Genomic DNA, 22,185 nt, shown 5'->3' with positions numbered 1-22,185 from the left:
CCCTGACTGCTGGGGAGAGCGCCCCCCGCTGAGCCCCCCACCCCACCGCACAGCGCCCCCTAGCGCCCCCCTGGGGCCAGCCCTGACCGCGGGGGAGAGCGCCCCCCGCTGAGCCCCCCACCCCGCCCCACAGCGCCCCCTAGTGCCCCCCTGGGGCCAGCCCTGACTGCTGGGGAGAGCGCCCCCCACCCCGCCCCACAGCGCCCCCTAGCGCCCCCCTGGGGCCAGCCCTGACTGCGGGGGAGAGCGCCCCCCGCTGAGCCCCCCACCCCACCGCACAGCGCCCCCTAGCGCCCCCCTGGGGCCAGCCCTGACTGCGGGGGAGACCATCCCCCACTGAGTCCCCCACCCCACAGCGCCCCCTAGCGCCCCCCAGCCCCGCTCCCGCTTCCGGCGAGCCGAGCCCGGCCCCCCCGCCCCGCCCCGCCCCGGCCCTGGCCCGGCTCCCCCGAGTGCCCCCCCCGCCGGGCAGCACTCCCCGGGGCCTGGGCTCAGCGCCTGCGCACGGAGCCGGTCCCGGTGGTTGCCATGGTGACGGCGACAGGGGTTGCTGTGGGGAGGGGGGTTGTCCCGGTGGTTGCCATGGTTCTGTCTCCGCTGGAAATCAGCGGGGGGTCGCGGCTGGTTACCATGGTGCCGCGGGGGTTCCCCGTTACCATGGTTACCGTGGCTAGGGGTCAGCGGTGACGTCCCGGAAGGGGCGGGACTCGCGATGGGTCAGGTGACGCGCAGGGGGTCACATGATCGAAGCAGGGAATAGCGTGCCCCGCATCGGTAATGGGGTCATGGCGGGGGGAGCCGCGGGGTTATGGTTATGGGGGGCGGGGGGATCGGTGGGAGGAGTTGTGGAATTGCAGGGGCCGGGGGGATGGGGAAGCTGCGAGTTTGGGGTTACGGGGGCGGGGGGGATCCGTGGAGGGAGCTGTGGGGTTGGGGTTACAGGGGATGGGGGGGAGCTATGCGGTGACGGGGGGTGGGGGGAGTTTCAGGGAGAACTATGGAGGTGGGGGGAGCTATGGGGTTACGAGGGGCGGGGGGATGGGGGAGCTGCGAGTTTGGGGTTATGGGGGTGGGGGAGCTGTGGGGTTGGGGTTACGGGGGCGGGGGGATCTGTGGGGTTATGGGGGCGGGGGATCCATGGGGGGAGCTGTGGGGTTGGGGTTACAGGGGATGGGGGGAGTTATGGGGTTATGGGGGGCGGGGAGAGCTGCAGGGAGAACTATGGGGCGGAGGGATCGGTGGAGGGAGCTGTGGGGTTACGAGGGGCGGGGGGATGGGGGAGCTGCGAGTTTGGGGTTACGGGGGCGGGGGGGATCCGTGGAGGGAGCTGTGGGGTTGGGGTTACAGGGGATGGGGGGGGGAGCTATTGGGTTATGGGGGGCGGGAGTTGCAGGGAGAACTATGGAGGTGGGGGGGATCGGTGGGGGGAGCTGTGGGGTTACAGGGGGCGGGGGGATGGGGGAGCTGCGAGGTTGGGGTTATGGGAGCGGGGGGATCTGCGGGGGAGCTGTGGGGTTGGGGTTACAGGGGATTGGGGGGAGCTGCGGGGTGGGGTTATGGTGGGCTGGGCTCTTGGGGGGGTTGGGAGGTCATGGGGGGTTGGCTATTGCTTGGATGGGATATCATGGGACGGGGCTATTGGGGGTTGGGAAGGTGATAGGGGCAGGGTTATGTGGGGATGGGAGGTCATGGGACGGGGCTATTGGGGGTTGGGAAGGTGATAGGGGCAGGGTTATGTGGGGATGGGATATCATGGGGCGGGGCTATTGGGGGTTGGGAAGGTGATGGGGCAGGGTTATGTGGGGATGGGAGGTCGTGGGGCTGGGGATATGTGGGGATGGGAGGTTGTAACTGGCAGGGGAAGCTGTAGTGCTGGGGTAACTAACCTCTCTCTCTCTGCCCTCCGCAGGCCTCGCTCCGGAGCCGGGCTCCCTGTGAGGCGGCTGCACAACTCCCGGCCATGGCGACCCGGCACGGCCCCCACCCCGACGCTGCCCCATTCCTGAGCCAGGCGGATGAGACGGAGGAGGAGGTGGCGGAGGGGGGGCCGCGGGCGGGTCGGGGGCAGCCGGAAGTGGGGGTGCAGGCCGTCACCGGGATCTCATACCCCCGCTCGGTGATGATCGTCGCTGTTCTCTGCTACATCAACCTGCTCAACTACATGGACCGCTTCACCGTGGCCGGTGAGGGTTGGGGGTGCGGGGGAGGGGGCGGTGGCCCTGTTTGTGCGTGGGAAGGTTGTGGGGGGTATTGGTGGACGGGGTGGGAGCTGTGGGGGTCGGGGCTGCATGATGGAGAGGGTTGTGTGAGCAGTGGGGGGTTGGGGCCAGCAGAGGTCGGGGGGACTGCATGGGGTGTGGAGATCTGCCGTGGGAGGTGGGCTAGGGGTTGGCAGAGGTGGGGGGTTGCAGGGTCCATGGGGGGCTCTCCCCACTTTTTAACACCCCTCCACCCCCGCTTTCCCCAGGCATCCTGCCCGACATTGAGTCGTTCTTTCGCATTGGAGACAGCAGCTCCGGGCTCCTCCAGACAGGTATGGGGGCAGGGGGAGGGAGGGAGGGAGGGGATCCCATAGCGATGGGAGAAGGGACGCACCGGGTATGTGGGGTGACACCCTCTGGGGGCTGGGGCGGCGTCTTCTCTGGTGGGGAGGGGCTGTGCCCCGCACAGTGCACCAGTTCTAACACCCCCCCCACCCCCGCAGTGTTCATCAGCAGCTACATGGTGCTGGCCCCGATCTTCGGGTACCTGGGCGACCGCTACCACCGGAAGCGGCTGCTCTGCTTGGGCATTGCCTTCTGGTCGGCCGTCACGCTGGGCTCCAGCTTCATCCCCAAGGAGGTACCGGCTGGCAGGCCGCGCGCGGGGGGGGCGCTGTGGGCTGTGCGTGGGGGGAGCTGTGCGCGCAGGCTGGGGGCGTTGTGGAGATGAGGGGCTGGAGCGGTGCAGGGGGTACTCCTAGGTGAATTCTGTGCCACTGCGCAATGCAGAATTTTTACTCCTGGGGGAATTCTGCACCAAAAATTTAAAATTCTGTGCACAATATCTTAAAATTCTGCATATTGTATTTGTCAAAATAACACCATGTAATCACACCAGTTTCAATTATTTTTGGTCATTTATTTTAAAATTCTGTCAGCCAGTACGTCTGAAACAATACAGACAACAAAAAAGATTCAGAAAATCTCTTTTTGACAAGTAGATTCCTTACTAGGCATATTAACACAGTAACAATTCATGTAAACTACCATACGGAACCGTATTTCCCGCCCCCCTCAGAAGCAGGGCAAAGGCTGGGGGGAGTCAGGGGTAACGCAGGAGCTGAGGGAGAGGGAAGGAGCCTGGGTGTGAACTTGGAGGGTTGTTGGGTGTGGGTGCGAAAAGTCTGGAACAGGTTTGGAGGGGGGGGGGGGGGGGGGGGATTGTTAGGGAGCTTCCCCCATGCAGACTCTGGCTGACCCCTAGCCTCTCCCATTCAGTCAGGCACATCTGCCCTGTCCCCGCCACCCCCATGTGTCCTTGCACCCCCTGTCCACATGTTTCCCTCCACCTAGACTCAGACACCCACTCCCCCATCCCCATGTGGTTCTGCACCCCCTTCCCCTGTCACTTGTGTGTCCCTGTACTCCCACCCCCATGTGTCTGTGTGCCTCCTCAGCCACCCCCTGTCCCTATGTGTCCCTGTACCCCCTGCCCCCATGTGTCTGTGTGCCCCCACTCAGCCACCACCCAGCCCCTATGTGTCCCTGTACCCCCTGCCCCCATGTGTCTGTGTGCCTCCTCAGCCACCCCCTGTCCCTATGTGTCCCTGTACCTGCTCCCCCATTACCATGTGTACCTGCGCCTCCACTCCCATTCATCCTCTGCCCCAGTCTGTCCTCCCTCACTAGCCCCTATGAGCCCCTGTGTGACCCCCCAGCTCTTCACGCTGTCTGCCCCCCCCCCCCCCATAGCCCCTGTCTCCTGACCTGGCCTGCTGCAAAGAAGGCCGTCTCTTTCTCTTTCTTCGCTGGCCGGGAGCTGCTGCTGTGTTCTATCGCCACAGCGCCCTCTGGTGGCCAAAGGTGGAACTGCAGAAGTTACTGTCTGCTGGGAGCTGCTTGTTCTTGTGCCACAGCACCCTCTGGTGGGCAAAAGGCAGAACTGCAGCAACGTTTCGGTAGAAGCTTTTTTCTGCATAAAAAATGTAAAATATGCACGGCTTATTAATTATGTGCATGCGCAGTAATGCTGGGATATCTAGCAGAGAATTCCCCCAGGAGTCGATTTTGCAGAAATTAACGTGTGCGCAGAATTTCCTTTCCCCACAGAAATGGGCTGCAGGGCTTCAGGCCACCACTAGGGGCTGCTGGACCCACAGAGCCCAGCTCGTACATAGAGGACACTGCTGGGGGGAAGGGGAGGGAGCTGGAGGGCTCCTGGAAGCTGCAGTTCCCAGCATGCCTTGGGGGAAGGAGACGGTGGTGTGCAGGAAACTCCATGCAAACCTGGGACTGAACATCAGGCTGTTTCTCCCTCTGGGCTTTGGGGCGGAGGGGGGTGAGTGTCTGGGCAAGGGGGGTCGGGGCCTGTGGCTGAGTTCTTGGGAGGAGGAGGGCAGGTGCTTGGGCGGGGGGGGGGCCACGGCTGGGCTCGGGAGGGGGTGCAGGTATCTGAGCAAGGAGGGCCCTGCGGCTGGCCTCTGGGGAGGGAGGTGTTGTGAGTGTCTGGCCCCCTGGCTGGGCTCTGGGGGGGGAGGGTACCTCGGCCGAGGGGGATTGCGGCTGGGTTCTGCGGGAGAAGGGGTGCTGGTATCTGGGCCGGGGGACCCTGCGGTTGGGCTTTGCGGGGAGGTGTTGTGGGTGTCTGGCCCCCTGGCTGGGCTCTGGGAGGGGGAAGGGGGCAGAGAAACAGGAACTGGGTTGTCAGAGGGGTTTCTTTAACTCTCTGCTCCTGGGGGGATTTTTGTGTGCGTCTGTATTGTTTCAGACGTACTTGCTGACAGGTATGTTGAAATAAATTACCAAAATAATTGAAACTGGCATGATTATGTAGTGTTATTTTGACAAATAAAATTTGCAGAACTTCAAAAGATTGTGCGCATAATTTTTAATTTTTTGGTGCAGAATTCCCCCAGGACTAAGGGGGGTGCAGAGGGGCTGGGGGCTGTGCGTGGGGAGAGCTGTGCGCACAGGGGGGTGAGGGGCTGGGGGCTGTGCGTGGGGGGGGCTGTGCGCACGGGGGTGAGGGGCTGGAGCTGGGCGGGGGGCTGTGGGTGCAGGGTGGAGGGGGTGAGAGCTGGAGCGGTGCAGAGGGGCTGGGGGCTGTGCGTGGGGGGAGCTGTGCATGCAGGGCGTGGGGCGCAGGCTGCTCCCCATGGCACTCGGAGTGAATCGTTACAGACAGGGTTCCCCCCCGTACTGGGTTCCCCCATCTCCAGGTTCCTCAGCGTGATGGGGAGTTTACTGTCGTGGGGTGGCCGGGCCGGACCTGTGGCTCGTGGGGAGCTGGGGGGTGAACTCCCCATTCCTGGGCATCTCAACCCCTCGGCAGGCTGGGGTGCGTCACCGTCTCTAAGCCGTCTCTCCCTCTTCCCCCCCCCCGCACAGCGGTTCTGGCTGCTGCTGGTGACGCGGGGGCTGGTGGGGGTGGGGGAGGCCAGCTACTCCACCATCGCCCCCACCATCATCGCCGACCTGTTCGTTAGCGACCAGCGCAGCCGCATGCTGGCCTTCTTCTACTTCGCCATTCCCGTCGGCAGGTGAGGGGCGCTGGGGGGCACAGGGCAGGCCGGGGAGGGGGTGGGAGTCACAGTTCTCACCTCCCCTCCCCCACAGTAGGCGAGGGTCAGTGTAAGGAGGTAGGTGTGGGGGGTGTTGAGGTCAGTGGAGGCGGGGTTGGGGATGTTGAGGGACAGGTAGGGGGCTGGGTAAGGGGTGTTGAGGTCAGAGTGGGCAGTGTGGAGGAGTCGGTGGAAACAGTGGGGGTGGGATGGGAGCCCAGGGGCAGGGTGGAGGTGGAAGCCTGGAGTTGGGGGCAGTGGGGGTATGGCGTGGGTGTTGGGGCCGGGGGCAGGTTTTGGGGCAGTGGGGGTAAGGGGCGGGTGTTGGGGTGTTGGTGCGGGTCCCAGCTCTAACCTCCCCCTCCCCTGCAGCGGGCTGGGCTACATCGTGGGCTCGAAGGTGAAGGACTTGGCTGATGACTGGCACTGGGCCCTGCGGGTGAGTCTGGGGGGCTGGGCGGGGGTGGGGTGTCACGGGGGCCGGCTCGGAGCTCTGGAGCCCCCCTGAGTGACATGCTGACAGGACCCTCTTGTCCTGTGACACCCCTCGGGGAACATTATCAGTAGGGGGAGCGTCCTGGGTCTGACCTCAGAGCATCCGGCCCCCCGTTCACTCCATGAGCTCCCCTCAACGAGTCCCCCTGGACGGGGCCGTGGGGCAGGCGGAGGGGCCCTGCCCCCCCCCCCCACACTCCACAGCCAGCCGGGACTCCCCCTCTCCTCCCCCTTCCCCCCCGCCGCCAGCCGGGACTCCCAGCCAGCGTGTGACACAGACAGGTTATCAGCCCTCAGGAACTCAGCGTAGAACAGGGCTTCTTAGCACAGACATCAGGGACTTCCACCTAAGCCCGTCTTTGGGGGACCCTGAGTCCTGGACTCTCCCCTCCGAGTCCCAAACAGGAGCCTGCCCAGTTCCAGCTGCCTGGCCCCAGACCTCCTGTTCCCCCCCTCCATCCTTTTGTCTCTTTCCCAGGCCAGCAGGTCACCTGGTCGGCACCGACACCTCCCACCTCTGGCTGGTCCTTGCAGAGGATGGGCCCGGCCATTGCCTGCCAGGTGACAGTGTCGGCCGTTCTCTGTCCCAGGCAGCCAGTCGCAGTCACACCTGCCCGCTAGGGGTCGCTGCAACGATCACACACCCTCATCCCACCACCAGACACTTAAGTAACACATAGGGGAAACTGAGGCACGCACAGTATTCAGAGAAAACATGAAGACCATTCCCACTTTGTCACATTCCCAGTTTGTCGTCGGGAGCACAGCGTAGAACAGAGCTTGTCAGCACAGAAAGCAGGAACTGTCAGTGAAGTCCAACTTGGTCGAGCCCGGGTTCTCCCCTCCAGACCAAGGACCCTCCGTCACACCCAGAGTTGCCCCTTCTTGTCCTTTGTCGTCTTTCCCAGGCAGACCTTTGTTCTCCATCCCAAGGTTCTCTCTCCCCCCCCCCCCCCCCCCCGCCATCAGTTGCTAAGTTACAAAGTGTCTGATCATTGGCTGGGCCCAGGCAGCTGCTAGGTGACAGTCACACCTGGTCTTAGGCAGGGGTTCTCCTGTGCCCCTTTCAGGAGTCTCTGCAAAATCCAACGCTCTTGCCCCACCACAGAATGAATTGTGCAATACATAGGGGAAACCGAGGCACATCGAACATTCAGACAAAATATTAAGAAAATCCCCCACTTTGTCAGATCTCTCCCATCTTCAAGACTGAACTGAGCGGGGGTTGCTTCAGCCTGTGACCTGGGGAAGTTCAGGCCCCCCTCTCCGTGACAAAGCATCGGCTGTAACGTTTGCACTTCCCTTCACGTGGACCACGTCCATCTCCTAATCCTGCAGGATCAGGTTCCACCTCAGGAGCTCGGCGTTGGCCCCTCTCAGCTGGTGCAACCATGGCAGGGCGAGTGGTCCGGGTACACAGTAAAGCGCCGCCCAAATAGATCCGGCTGCAGCGTTTTAAGAGCCCACCCCAGGGCCAGGCATTGCTTCTCTGTGGCCCCATAGCCCTGCTCCCGGGGCAGCAGTGTCCTGCTCCGGTACCCGATGGGGGGTCTCTCCCACTTAGCTTCAGCACCGTGCCCAGCTCTGCGTCTGGGGCATTGGTGAACACCATAAAGGGCTTGTCAAAGTCTGGGTTTCCCAGCACTGGGCCCCTGACCAGAGCTTCCTTCAGCGTCCGGAGAGCCTCCGGTACGGCCCAGTCCAGACCAGCTTGTCTGGCTTCCCCTTCTCGCATAGCTCAGTGCTGGGAGCTGCCAGGGAGATAAAGTGGGGCACAAACCTCCGGTAGAGCCCCCCTATCCCAGTAAAGGCCTGGGCCCGTTTCATAGAATATCAGGGTTGGGAGGGCCCTCAGGAGGTATCTAGTCCAATCCCCTGCTCAAAGCAAGACCAACCCCCAACTAAATCATCCCAGCCAGGGCTTTGTCAAGCCTGACGTTAAAAACCTCTAAGGAAGGAGATCCCACCACCTCCCTAGGGAACCCATTCCAGTGCTTCACCACCCTCCTAGTGAAATAGTGTTTCCTAATATCCAACCTCGACCTCCCCCACTGCAACTTGAGACCATTACTCCTTGTTCTGTCGTCTGCCACCACTGAGAACAGTCTAGATCCATCCTCTTTGGAACCCCCCTTCAGGTAGTTGAAGGCTGCTATCAAATCCCCCCTCATTCTTCTCTTCTGGAGACTAAACAATCCCAGTTCCCTCAGCCTCTCCTCATAAGTCATGTGCTCCAGACCCCTAATCATTTTTGTTGCCCTCCGTTGGACTCTTTCCAATTTTTCCACATCCTTCTTGTAGTGTGGGGCCCAAAACTGGACACAGTACTCCAGATGAGATCTCACCAATGTCGAATAGAGGGGAATGATCACTTCTTAACCTGGTTCTCAGTCTGGGGAGCGGCCAGTCTCTGATCGCCGCCACCTTAGCCGGCTCTGGCTTTAGGCAGCCACTCCCCACCTTGTGGCCCAGGTACGACGCCTCTGCCATCCCCAGCCTGCACGTCCCAGCTTTTACAGCCAGCCCTGCATCCTGGAGGTGACCCAGCCCCCTCTGCACCTGGGACACCTGGTCCTCCCAGCTCTGGCTAACGACACAGATCTTATCCATGATGTATGCCAGGGCAAAACTCTCCACCCCCTCAGTAACTGATCCCCTGCTGGCAGGTGACCGGCATCCTTGAGGCCGAAAGGCAGGACCAGGAGCTCACAGAGCCCAGGGGGTGATAGGAGCAGATTTCAGCCTGGCCTCTGGATCCAAAGGCACCTGCCAGTCGCCCTTGGTAAGATCCATAGTAGTGAGGTAATGCGCCCCCCCCACACACACACTTGTCTAGGGTCTCGTCAGGCCCAGGCATGGGGCAGGCATTGGACACGGTGATGGCACTGAGCTTCCGATAGTCCACACAGAACCGGATCGACCCGTCTTTCCTGGAGACCAGCACCACGGGAGAGGACCCGGGGCTGGAGGACGGCTGGATCACCCCCAAAGCCAGCATGTCCCCGACCTCTCTCTCCAGGCCCTGGGCTGTGTTCCCAGTGACTCTGAACAGGGAGCACCTGATGGGAGGGTGGGCTCCTGTCCCCACGCCATGGCCAGCCAGGTTAGTGAGCCCCGGCTGGCTGGAGAACACCTGCGGGTAGGAACATGGGGTCACGAGTCAGTCTCCTGGCCGCTCTGAATGAAGTCTGTCAGGTCTCCGGGGCAGCATGACTCCTCTCACTCTCACCAGCGCAAGAAGCCTGCTTGGCTTCGGCCTCCCTGGGTCTGACCTCGGAGCGTTCAGTCCCGTTCACCCCATGAGCTCCCCGCAGTGATCGGACTCCTGGGGAAGCCTCACATGCCCCTCAAAGGGGCCCCCCCACTCCGCAGCCAGCCGGGACTCCCAGCCAGCGTGTGACACAGACAGGTTAGTCGACAGGAACCCAGCATACAACAGGGCTTGTTAGCACAGACATCAGGGACATTCAGCAAAGTCCATCGTGGGGGGATGCAGGGCCTGACACCCTGCCCCCCCCCCCCGACTCCAGCCAGCCCGGCCTCAGACACGCCCATTGCCCCTCCTATGTCCTTTGTCCCTTTCCCGGGCAAAAGGGTCACCTGGTCTGCACCCCTCCCCCGGCTCCACCTTGCTGCAGGCACCGTTGCCGGGTTACGGAGTGCTTCCGCCATTCTCTGGGCAGGCAGCCAGAGGCAGCCCCACCAGCTCGGTCTTGTGTAACACACGGGGAAACTGAGGCACACACCGTATTCATGCAAAACCTCAAGAAGAAACCTCCCACTTTGTCACATGCGGCACTTCTCTGATCTCTGCCCGCTGGGCCGGGGTTGGCTGGTCAGAGAGGGGAGCTGATTCCAGCAAGGGGCCGGCTCCTGGCTCAGGGAAGAGACCCCCCCGGGGATCTTCCCCCTTCTCCCATTGGCCACACACGGCCAGGACCAGCCTCTCCCTGTCCCAGTTCAGCTCCATCACGTTGACCTGGTCCTCTCGGTGGCTGTGAGCCCGGCTGGGCAGTTCCACCGCATCGTTCTCCTCACTCGGCTGCTGGATGACCTCGAAGGGCCCGTCCCAGGTGTTGCGGAGTGTGGGGGAGTCAGGGCCTTGCACCCCTCTTCCTGAGATTCACTGCGACTCTCAACCAGCCAGTAAAGCAGAAGATTTATTTAAGGACAGGAACACAGTCTCAAGCAGAGTGTGTAGGTCTGACCAGACCCCCTCAATTAGGTCCCTCTGGGAGGTTCAGGGAGCTTAGACCCCAGCTTGGGGTTCCCTGCGTTGCACCACCCAGCCCAAACTGAAACTAAACCCAAAACTCCTCCTGCTGCTCCTCTCTTCCTCCTCCCCCCAGCTCCTCCTCTCCTTTGTTCAGTCTCCAGGGCAGAAGGTGTTAATTCTCCCCACCCCCATTCCTGGCTCATGTTACAGCTCTGGTAGCTCCCTTCAAGGGAAGTCCCATATCCCCACTGCAACCCCCCTGCAACATTCCCAGGTCAAATCTGCCCTGCTCCCTGCTCCGTCACATCTCTCCCCCCTTCGAGACTGAACTGAGCGGGGTCACTCTGCCTGGTGACCTGGGGAAGTTCAGGGCTCCCTCTCCGGGACAACGCGTCCGCTATCAGGTTGTCACGTCCCTTCACATGGACCACATCCATGTCATAATCCTGCAGGAGCAGGCTCCATCTCAGGAGCTTGGCGTTGGCTCCTTTCATCTGGTGCAGCCAGGTCAGGGGAGAGTGGTCGGTGTGCACGGTGAAGTGATGCCCAAAGAGATATGGCTCTAGTTTCTTGAGGGCCCAAACCATGGCCAGGCATTCCTTCTCGATGGCCGCGTAGTTCTGCTCCCGGGGTAGCAACTTCTTGCTCAGGTACACGATGGGGTGTCTCTCCCCCTTTTCATCCTCCTGCATTAACACCGCCCCCAGTCCTGTGTCTGAGGCGTCGGTGAACACCATAAAGGGCTTGTCAAAGTCTGGGTTTGCCAGAACTGGGCCACTGACCAGAGCCTCCTTCAGCGCCCGGAGAGCCTCCTGGCACTCCTCGGTCCAGACCACCTTGTCTGGCTTCCCCTTCTTGCACAGCTCAGTGATGGGGGCGGCTATGGCGCTAAAGTGGGGCACGAACCTCTGATAGTACCCTGCCATCCCAATAAAGGCTTGGACCTGCTTTTTGGTTTGAGGAGCGGGCCAGTCTCTGATCACCTCCACTTTGGCTGATTCCGGCTTTAGGCAGCCGCTTCCCACCCGGTGGCCTAGGTAGGATACCTCAGCCATCCCCACCTTGCACTTCTCCGGTTTTACGGTCAGCCCAGCCTCCTGGAGTCGGTCCAGCACTTGTCCAACCTGGGATATGTGGTCCTCCCAGGTCTGGCTAAAGACACAGATGTCATCGATATACGCCACGGCAAAACTCTCCATCCCCCTCAGTAGCTCATCCACCAGGCGCTGGAAGGTGGCTGGCGCTCCCTTGAGGCCAAAGGGCAGGGTCAGGAACTCATAGAGCCCCAGAGGGGTGATAAAGGCCGATTTCAGCCTGGCATCTGCATCCAGCGGCACTTGCCAATAGCCCTTTGTAAGATCCATAGTGGTAAGGTACCGAGCACCTCCCAGCTTGTCTAGGAGCTCGTCCGGCCTGGGCATGGGGTAGGCATCGGCTACAGTGATGGCATTGAGCTTCCGATAGTCCACACAGAACCGGATCGACCCGTCCTTTTTGGGGACCAGCACCACTGGCGAGGCCCAAGGGCTGGAAGACGGCTGGATCACCCCCAAAGCCAGCATGTCATTGACCTCTCTTTCCAGGTCCTGAGCAGTTTTCCCTGTGACTCGGAAGGGGGAGCATTTTATAGGCGGGTGCGATCCTGTCTGCACCCGGTGGACAGTCAGATTAGTGCGTCCAGGCTGGTTGGAAAACAGCTGTTGGTACAGATGCAGCACCCTTCCGATCTCAGCTCGCTGGGCAGGGGTTAGCCGATCAGAGAGGGGAATTGCTTCCAGGGGGAAGCCAGCTCTTGTCCCAGGGAATAGATCTACTAAAGGGTCATCTCCCTGCCCCTCCCACTGTCCACACACGGCCAACACCACATTCCCCCTGTCATAATATGGCTTCATCATATTCACATGGTACACCCGGTGGTGGTGTGCCCGGTTCGACAGTTCCACCACATAGTTTACCTCGTTTAGTTGCTTGACAACCTTGAAGGGCCCTTCCCAGGCGGCCTGGAGTTTGTTTTTCCTCACGGGGATGAGGACCATCACCTGATCCCCAGTGGCGAAGGCGCGGGCCCGTGCTGTGCGGTCATACCAGACCTTTTGCTTCCTTTGGGCTCTGGCCAGACTCTCCCTGGCCAGGTCCATGAGCTCGGCAAGTCGTTCCCGGAAGGTCAGGACATACTCCACCACCGACTCTCCATCAGGAGTGGCCTTCCCCTCCCATTCGTCTCTCATCAGGTCCAGGGGCCCCCTTACCCGCCTTCCATATAGCAGTTCGAAAGGCGAAAACCCGGTAGACTCCTGGGGTACCTCTCTGTACGCAAACAGCAGGTGAGGTAAGTACTTGTCCCAGTCCTGCGGGTGCTGATTCATAAATGTTTTCAGCATCATTTTTAGCGTCCCATTGAACCTCTCCACCAGCCCGTTGGATTGGGGGTGATATGCTGAGGCCCAGTTGTGCCGGACCCCACATCTCTCCCACAAGCACCGGAGTAGGGCCGATATGAAGTTGGACCCTTGGTCCGTCAAGACTTCCTTGGGGAACCCCACTCGGCTGAAAATGGTCAGCAGCGCATCTGCCACAGTGTCTGCTTCGATGGACGATAAGGGCACTGCCTCGGGGTAGCGGGTGGCGAAATCTACCACCACCAGGATGTATTTCTTCCCAGACCGGGTCGTCTTGCTGAGAGGTCCCACTATGTCCATGGCCACCTTCTGGAAAGGCTCCTCTATGATGGGCAAAGATCTCAACGCTGCTTTCCCCTTGTCCCGGGCCTTCCCCACCCTCTGGCAGGGGTCACAGGATCGGCAGTACTGCCGGACGTTGGTGAAGACCCCGGGCCAGTAAAAGTTCTGTAGCAGCCTCTGCCTGGTGCGCCGGATCCCCTGGTGCCCTGCGAGAGGGATGTCATGGGCCAGGTACAGTAGCTTGTGGCGAAACTTCTGGGGAACCACCAGCTGCCTCCTGATCCCCCACGACTCCACTTCCCCTGGGGGAGCCCACTCTCGGTACAGGAACCCCTTCTCCCACAGGAACCTCTCCTTGCATCCTCTCCTCATGGTCTGTACCACACTGAGGTCAGCCAGGCCCCTTAGCTTCCGCAGGGAGGGGTCCTTCTGCAACTCGGCCTGGAACTCGGCGGCTGGGGAAGGGATGGGGACCTGCTCCGTCTCGTCGGCTGGGTCGGAAGCCCCAGCCACCCCGAGCCCTGTCCTTGGGTGTTCCCTCCCCACCCGGGTAGGGTTCGGTGCCTCCGGTGTGACATCCTTCCCAAGGTCAGGGCGTAGTGCCCCTCGCCGGCTCTGGCTAGGGGTCACAACTAAGGCGGTCTGGGGGCTGCTTGGCCAGTCCTCTAGGTCCCCCCCCATCAACACCTCAGTGGGCAAATGGTGGTGCACTCCCACGTCCTTGGGGCCCTCCTTGGCCCCCCATTTCAGGTGTACCCTCGCTACGGGAACCTTGAATGGGGTCCCGCCCACCCCGGTCAGGGTCAGGAAGGTGTTGGGCACCACCCGATCTGGGGCCACCACCTCGGGCCGGGCCAGTGTCACCTCTGCGCCCGTGTCCTAGTATCCATAAACTTTCTTCCCATCCACCTCCAGGGGAACAAGGCACTCGCTCCGCAGGGACAGCCCCGCGCCAACCCTGTAAACGGAGAACTTTGAATCCGGAGCATCTGGCCCCCCAGAGAAGCTGGCCGGGGGCCCTTCTCTCTCGAGCAGTTGATAAGCTGCCAGCCCCTCTTGCGTGAGAAGCCTGCCCCTCGTCCGTCTGGGCCTCTACCAAGTTAACCCGGTGCGGGTTCGGTCTGCTCAGTCTGTCCTTGAGCTTGGGGCACTGGGCCCGAACGTGGCCTCTTCGGCCGCAGTAATAGCAGCTCATGTCCCGTGGGTCCCCTCGAGCCGGTCGGTTGTCCCTGACGCTGGGCATTCCCCGTGGGAGGGGATTCTCCATATTCCCCCTTTGGGAGGTCCCAGGGTGACTCTCTCTTTGCATCGCGGCGGGCCTGTTCCTTTGGGGCTCCTCCCTGCCACCCCCTGACCGGCTCTTTACAAACTCATCGGCCAGCCGCCCTGCGTGTCGCGGGTTCTCTGGCTTTCTGTCCATCAACCACAGCCTCAGGTCGGATGGGCACCGCTCATACAGTTGCTCCAGTACCAGCAGTTTAATCAAGTCCTCCTTCGTCTGGGCCCCATCAGCCCACTTGCTGGCGTATCTTTCCATGCGGACGGCTAGTTGCAGATATGAGATCTCAGGGGTTTTATCCTGATTCCGGAAACTTTCCCGGTACATCTCAGGAGTCAGCCCAAACTCTCGTAGCAGGGCCTTTTTGAATAGTTCGTAGTCCCCTTTCTCTGCCTCTTCCAGTTGGCGGTACAATGCCACGGCTTTGGGGTCCAGTAAGGGTGTAAGGACCCGGAGTCTGTCCGCGGGATCAACCCGGTGCAGCTCGCAGGCCGTCTCAAAGGCCTCCAGGAAGTCATCCATGTCCTCCCCCTCCTTGCGTGGGGCCATGATGCACTTATCAAAGCTCCGTGCAGTCCTGGGTCCCCCCTCACTTGCCGCAGCCGGGGGTTCGCTGCCCTTCAGTCTTGCCAGTTCCAGTTCATGCTGTCTCTGTCTCTCTTTCTCCTCCCGTTCATGCTGTCTCTGTCTCTCTTTCTCCTCCCGTTCATGCTGACGCTGTCTCTCTTCATGCTGATGCTGTCTCTCTTCACGCTGTCTCTCTTGTTCACGATCCTCCAGCTCTCTCAGTTTTAGCTCTTTCTCCCATTCCAGCCAATTCCGCTCCACGGATGCCGAACGTCGCCGGGAGGATCCTCTGCTGGCCAGCGAGCTTCGCCGGGAGGATCCCCTGCTGGCCGGGGGGGTCACGGCGCCCTCGGTATTTGCTGGGCTCCTCCCCACCCTTCCCCTAGGCATAGGAAGGAGGGGTCTCGGGAAGCCCTCAGCAGCCGGCTGACCACTCCCAGCTGGGACAGACACTGGTGCCTGCGCTGCATTTGCCAGGCTGCTTCCCTGAGACACAGGGATCAGTTCATTCGCGCGATCTTCCGCCTCCAGCCGGGCAATGAGCTGTTCTTTGGTGAGCCTCCCACTGCGCAGCCCCCTCTGCTTGCACAGCTCCACCAGGTCGCTCTTAAGCCGCTTGGCATACATCTTCCTGCTGGCCACTCACCGGCCTGTGTGCTCACAGCTCCCCACAGTTCCCAGGGGGCCCCCTAGTGTGCCAGCCCTTCTCGAGGTCACCACCTCTCTGCCAGGGTCGAGCTGCAGACTCCTCCCCCCCTGGGACCACTCGCTGCGATCCCCCCGGGGGACCCTGTTACCGCAAAAGTCCTTCTCGCTGGTCACACACTCCCAGGGGTAATAACCGTCTCTCTCTCACGCTTCAGCACGCCTGGTCCCCGTCGATCCCCCTTCGTTTTACTGCTCCCCAGTCACTTACTGCAGGAAGCGCCGTCCACGGGGTGCAGTAGATCCCGCCGCTGCCACCAGTTGTTGCGGAGTGTGGGGGAGTCAGGGCCCTGCACCCCTCTTCCCGAGATTCACTGCTACTCTCAACCAGCCAGTAAAGCAGAAGGTTTATTTAAGGACAGGAACACAGTCTCAAGCAGAGTGTGTAGGTCTGACCAGACCCCCTCAATTAGGTCCCTCTGGGAGGTTCAGGGAGCTTAGACCCCAGCTTGGGGTTCCCTGCGTTGCACCACCCAGCCCAAACTGAAACTAAACCCAAAACTCCTCCTGCTGCTCCTCTCTTCCTCCTCCCCCTAGCTCCTCCTCTCCTTTGTCCAGTCTCCCGGGCAGAAGGTGTTAATTCTCCCCACCCCAGTTCCTGGCTCAGGTTACAGCTCAGGTAGCTCCCTTCAAGGGAAGTCCCACATCCCCACTGCAACCCCCCTGCAACATTCCCAGGTCAAATCTGCCCTGCTCCCTGCTCCGTCACACCAGGCAGCTTGTGGCTTGTTCTTCCTCACCGGGACGAGACCCCCTCACCTGGTCCCCGGTGCCATAGGCTGAGCGGTCGTCCCAGAGCTTCTGCCTCCCTGGGGCCCTGGCTGGGTTCTCCCTGGCCGGACCCATGAGCTCAGCGAGCCTTTCCCAGAAAGTCAGTCCATGCTCCAGCACTGGTTCTCCCTCGGGGGAGCCTTCCCCTCCCCAAGCCAGGGGTCCCCTCACTCCCCTCCCATACAGCAGCTGCAAAGGGGAGAACCCCGTGGGGTAAATACGTGTCCCTGTCCTGCAGATGCTGGTCCAGGAAAGTCTTCAGCATCATCTTCAGGGTCCCATTGAACCTCTCCACCAGCCCCCGAAGGGACTGTTTCCCTGCAGCCCCCCTTTAAGGGTTCCTCGGCGCTGCGGCCAGCAAGGCCCTTCAGCTTGTCTAAGGAGGAATCGTTCTGCAGCTCTGTCTGAAATTCAGCTGCAACACACAGGGGAAACCGAGGCACACACAATATTCATACCAAACATTAAGAAAATCCCCCCATGGTGACACGGGGTCACCCTCTCTGCCCCCCCAGGTGACACCGGCACTGGGCGTGGTGGCTGTGGTGCTGCTGGTCACGGTGCTGCGGGAGCCGCCACGGGGGGCCGTGGAGCGTCACTCCGACTCCCCCCTGCGCTACACCTCCTGGGCCGCCGACGTCCGGGCACTGAGCCGCAAGTGAGTGGGGCGGTGCAGTGGGGCCGGTGATGAGAGAACTGTGGGTGCTCGGCAGGGGCCAGGGATGGGAGGAGCAGAAAGTGCGGGGGTGTCAGACAAAGAAGGGGTCAGGAGGAGGTGGGGCTGGGAGGAGCAGGGTATAGGGCTGGGAGGGGTGGAGATGGGGAGGGGTGAGAGGCACTGGGGTCAGTGCAGCTGTGAGGAGTGGGGCTGAGCTGGGGATTGGCAGGGGACTGGGAGGAGTGGGGTGGGGCCAGGGGGCTGGGAGGGGTGGGACTGTGGGTCAGTGAAGGGCTAGGGGAGCAGGATGGGATCGGGGCAGAGGGGGGGGCGGGGCTGGGGATCAGTGGGGGCGCTGGGAGGAGCAGGATGGGATCGGTGCTCGGGGGGGGCTCTCACCTCTCCCCCGCCCTCCCCCCCCCGGCAGCCGCAGCTTCGTGCTGTCGTCACTGGGCTTCACGGCGGTGGCGTTCGTGACGGGGTCGCTGGCACTGTGGGCCCCGGCGTTTCTGTACCGCTCCTGCCTGGCCACGGGGCAGTGCCGGCCCTGCCCCGACGGGGACACCTGCAGCTCCCAGCAGAGGTGAGCGCCGCTGGGGGGCTCGGCCCTGAGCTCCACTCTGGAAAAGGGAGTCACCCAGTGACCCCTGAACTCTGACCCCCAATGTCGGGGCTGTTCTCTCCCCAGTAACTCCTGAACTCTGACCCCTGGTGTCAGTCGTTCCCTCCACAGTGACCCCTGAACTCTGACCCCCAATGCTGGGGCCGTTCCCTCCCCTGTGACCCCTGAACTCTGACCCCCAATGTTGGGGCCGTTCTCTCCACAGTGACCCCTGAACTCTGAACCCTGGTATCAGAGCCGTTATCTCCCCCAATGACCTTTGAACTCTGACCCCCTGGTGTCAGGGCCGTTCCCTCCCTGGTGACCCCCAAACTCTGACTCCTGGTGGCAGGGCTGTTCTCTCCCCAGTAACCTCTGAACTCTGACCCCCTGGAATTGGGGCCGTTCTCTCCCGCAATGACCCCTGAACTCAGACTCCTCTCCAACGTCGGGGCCGTTCTCTTGCCGTGACCCCTGCACTCTGACCCCCCCAATGTTGAGGTCATTCCCTCCCCAGTGACCCCTGAACTCTGAACCCCGGTATCAGAGCCGTTATCTCCCCCAATGACCCCTGAACTCTGACCCCCTGGTGTCAGGCCCGTTCCCTCCCCAATGACCCCTGAACTCTGACCCCCTGGTGTCAAGCCCGTCCCTCCCCAGTGACCCCTGAACTCTGACCCCCGGTGTCGGGACCGTTCTCTCCCTGGTGACTCCTGAACTCTGACCCCCGGGTATTGGGGGCCGTTCTCTCCCTGGTGACCTCTGACCCCCTGTCTTCACAGCCTGATCTTTGGGCTCATCACCTGTGTGACGGGGTTCCTGGGCGTGGGGTCCGGCGTGGAGATCTCCAAGCGCCTCCGCAGAACCAACCCCCGGGCCGACCCCCTGGTCTGCGCCGCCGGCCTGCTGGGCTCCGCGCCCTTCCTCTTCCTGGCCCTGGTGTGTGCCCAGGGCAGCAGCGTCGCCACCTACGTGAGTCCTGGGGCGGGGGCTGGGGGTGCCTGGAGCCGGGGGGGAGGGGCTGGGGGGGCCCAGGGCAGCAGCGTCGCAACCTACGTGAGTCCTGGGGGAGGGGGGCGGGGGCTGGGGTGCCTGGAGCCGGGGGGGGGAGGGGCTGGGGGGGGCCCAGGGCAGCAGCGTCGCAACCTACGTGAGTCCTGGGGGAGGGGGGCGGGGGCTGGGGGTGCCTGGAGCCGGGGGGACAGGGGCTCGGGGGCCCACCACCTATGTGAGTCCCGGAGGGGCCAGGGAGAGCAGGGCTGAGGGGAGCAGGGCTGGGGGGTGCCTGGAGCCGGGGGTGCCTGGGGCCAGGGGGTGCCCGGGACTCCAGAACCCTGTCTTGTTGAGCCAGACATGCTAGCCTGCTGCAGCACAGACCCAGGTCTGGTCCACGCCCCCAAAGCTGCAGACTTTAACCAAAAACTGCTCAGCCGGTCACCTATCTCCAGCACCCAGATTTACCCAGGGCTGGGGGGTGCCTGGGGCTGGGGGGTGGCCGGGGCTGGGGGGTGCCTGGGGCTGGGGGTGCCTGGGACCGGGGGGTGGCCGGGGCTGGGGGGAGCAGGGCTGGGGGGTGGACACCCCACACACTCGTGTGCCTGGTGCCCAGCGTTGGCCGGGGAGGGAGGACTCAGGGAGGGGCAGGGGGGGTCCTTAGCCTCAGTAACCGGCTCCCTCCCCCTGCAGGTGTTTATCTTCATTGGGGAGACGCTGCTGTCCCTCAACTGGGCCATCGTGGCAGACATCCTGCTGGTGAGTCCGTCCTGCGGCCGCGTGTCCAGAGCCACAGGGCCAGCGCTGCCCCGGCCCCTGGGAGTGATCTTCACCCCGGCCCTTAGCCGGCCCCTGGGAGTGATCTTCACCCTGGCCCTTATTCGGCCCCTGGGAGTGGCACCCGCCCTCCGCACTGGCCCCTGGGAGTGACACCCCCCCGCCCCGGCCCTTAGCAGGCCCCTGGGAGCGACCTGGGGCGGCAGGGACAGACAGACGGACACAGAGCGGGGGAGGGGGCAGGGGCAGACGGACACACAGCGGGGTGGATGGGGGGCAGGGCCCCCCCAGCCTGTGCTGACCCCGCCCCTCTCACCCGCAGTACGTCGTGGTCCCCACACGCCGCTCCACGGCCGAGTCCTTCCAGATCGTCATGTCCCACCTGCTGGGTGACGCCGGCAGCCCCTACCTCATCGGCGTGGTGAGTGCGCGGCAGCGGCACTGCTGGGGGGAAGCTCGCAGCACCGGGGGGGTGCTGGGGATTGTGGGACGGCTCCGCTCACCCTCTCTGCCCCCCAGATCAGCGACAGGATCCAGCGGGGCCGCCCCCCGTCCTACCTGCTGGAGTTCCACAGCCTGCAGTATGCCCTAATGCTGAGTGCCTTCGCCGGGGTGCTGGGGGGCAGCTTCTTCCTCGCCACCGCCCTCTTCATCCAGGGCGACCGCAAGCGGGCGGAGCTCAGCACCCAGGGTACGTCCCCTGACCCCCAGCACCCCCTAACCCCATCACCTCCTGCTGCCCCCTAACCCCGTCGCCTCCCGCAGCTCCCCCCGGCCCCCCACACCTGCCCTCTTCATCCAGGGCGACCGCAAGCGGGCCGAGCTCAGCACCCAGGGTACGTCCCGCCGACCCCCAGCGCCCCCTAACCCCATTGCCTCCTGCTGCCCCCTAACCCCATTGCCTCCCGCAGCTCCCCCCCGGCCCCCCACACCTGCCCTCTTCATCCAGGGCGACCGCAAGCAGGCCGAGCTCAGCACCCAGGGTACGTCCCCCCAGCGGCCCCTAACCCCATTGCCTCCCACTGCCCCCTAACCCCGTCGCCTCCCGCAGCTCCCCCCCGGCCCCCCACACCTGCCCTCTTCATCCAGGGCGACCGCAAGCCGGCGGAGCTCAGCACCCAGGGTACATCCTCCCGACCCCCAGCGCCCCCTAACCCCATTGCCTCCCACTGCCCCCTAACCCCGTTGCCTCCCGCAGCTCCCCCCTGCCCCCCACACCTGCCCTCTTCATCCAGGGCGACCGCAAGCGGGCCGAGCTCAGCACCAGGGTACGTCCCCCCAGCGCCCTCCAGTGTCCCCCAAACTCCTAACCCCGTCGCCTCCTGCTGCCCCCTAACCCCATCACCTCCTGCTGCACCCCCACCCCCCCACGCTGCCGCCGAATTGAGCAGCCAGGGTATATCCCCCCCCAGCGCCCCGCAGCCCCCTAACCCCGTCACCTCCCTCTGCCCCCTAACCCCGTCACCTCCCACAGCTTCCCCCGGCCCCCCACACCCGCCCTCTTCATCCAGGGTGACCGCAAGCGGGCGGAGCTCAGCGCCTAGGGTACGTCCCCTGACCCCCAGCGCCGCTCAGCGCACCCCAGCCTCCTGCTGCCCCCTAACCCCGTTGCCTCCTGCCGCTCCCCCCTGAGCTCCCCACACCTGCCCTCTTCATCCAGGGCAACCGCAAGCAGGCCAAGCTCAGCGCCAAGGGTACGTCCCCCTGACTCCCAGCGACCCCCAGACCCCTAACCCCGTCACCTCCCGCTGCCCCCTAACCCCATCACCTCCTGCTGCACCCCTGCCCCCCCACGCTGCCGCCGAATTGAGCAGCCAGGGTACATCCCCCCCCCAACCCCCAGCGCCCCGCAGCCCCCTAACCCCATTGCCTCCCGCTTCCCTCTAACCCCGTCACCTCCTGCTGCACCCCCAGCCCCCCACGCTGCCGCCGAGCTGAGTGCCCAGGATACGTACAGCCCCACAGTGCCCCCCACTGCCCCGAAATCTTGGTAATCAAGATTCCCCCCCCCCATCCCCAATGGCACCTGCAGCTCTGTGCCCAGGCTGCAGCCCTGGTGCCCCCACATCGAGCCCTGCCCCAGCCCTGCCCCACTGCCCACCGTGTCAGCCCCCCTGACTCTCCCCCCTCCCTCCGCCAGGCCTGCTGCCGGAGGAGACCGAGCCGGAGGAGCGTATTGTGGTGCCGAAGCGCGGCCGATCCACCAAAGTGCCCGTCTCCAGTGTCCTCATCTGAGAACCACCCACACCCCCGGCGCTGGGGCCGGGCACCGCCGGCCATGCAGAGACTCTCGCTGCCCCCCACTGGCCGGGCTCAGGGCGGGCGGAACTGTGCCAGTTTGGGGGGCTGGTTTTTATGTGGGCGTGGAGCCCCCTGTGAAGGAAACGGGGTCAGGGACATGGATGGGGCACCCTGGGCTGGGACAAGCCAGGGACCCCCAACTGAACACCCCCAGGCCCCTGGCGCAGGGAGGGCTTAGGGACTATGGGGGGGCTCTTGGATTCCTTGGGGAGGTGGGCTGTGAGGCCCCCCAAGGTCATACAGGTCCCCATTGCATTGTGGGGGGCTGGGGTCCTGCCCCCATCCAGCCACCATATTTTCACCCCATTAAACTCTTTGTTACGTCTCCTGCTGCTGGTCTCTGTCCCGGGGGGCAGGACTCCGGGCCATGCTGCGGGGCC

General features: G+C 63.3%; 1 protein-coding gene across 1 annotated transcript; it reads left to right on the top strand.

Moving 5' to 3' along the window:
* The first annotated feature begins 699 nt into the window (after window positions 1–699).
* Window positions 700–22,132, top strand: LOC128837200 (protein spinster homolog 1-like). Its single transcript, XM_054028170.1, has 13 exons — window positions 700–774; window positions 1,910–2,183; window positions 2,468–2,533; window positions 2,705–2,841; window positions 5,589–5,740; window positions 6,134–6,200; window positions 16,991–17,133; window positions 17,561–17,716; window positions 18,517–18,706; window positions 19,421–19,486; window positions 19,827–19,925; window positions 20,024–20,195; window positions 21,645–22,132. The coding sequence occupies exons 2-13, from the start codon at window positions 1,961–1,963 to the stop codon at window positions 21,737–21,739; spliced, it is 1,566 nt and encodes a 521-aa protein (XP_053884145.1). The 5' UTR covers window positions 700–774; window positions 1,910–1,960; the 3' UTR covers window positions 21,740–22,132.
* The last annotated feature ends 53 nt before the right edge of the window (window positions 22,133–22,185 follow it).

The sequence above is a fragment of the Malaclemys terrapin genome, chromosome 4, assembly GCF_027887155.1.
Source record: "Malaclemys terrapin pileata isolate rMalTer1 chromosome 4, rMalTer1.hap1, whole genome shotgun sequence".
Classification (NCBI taxonomy): domain Eukaryota; kingdom Metazoa; phylum Chordata; order Testudines; family Emydidae; genus Malaclemys; species Malaclemys terrapin.
Note: the sequence above shows the minus strand (reverse complement) of the source record. Positions and strands in the feature narration are given on the sequence as shown.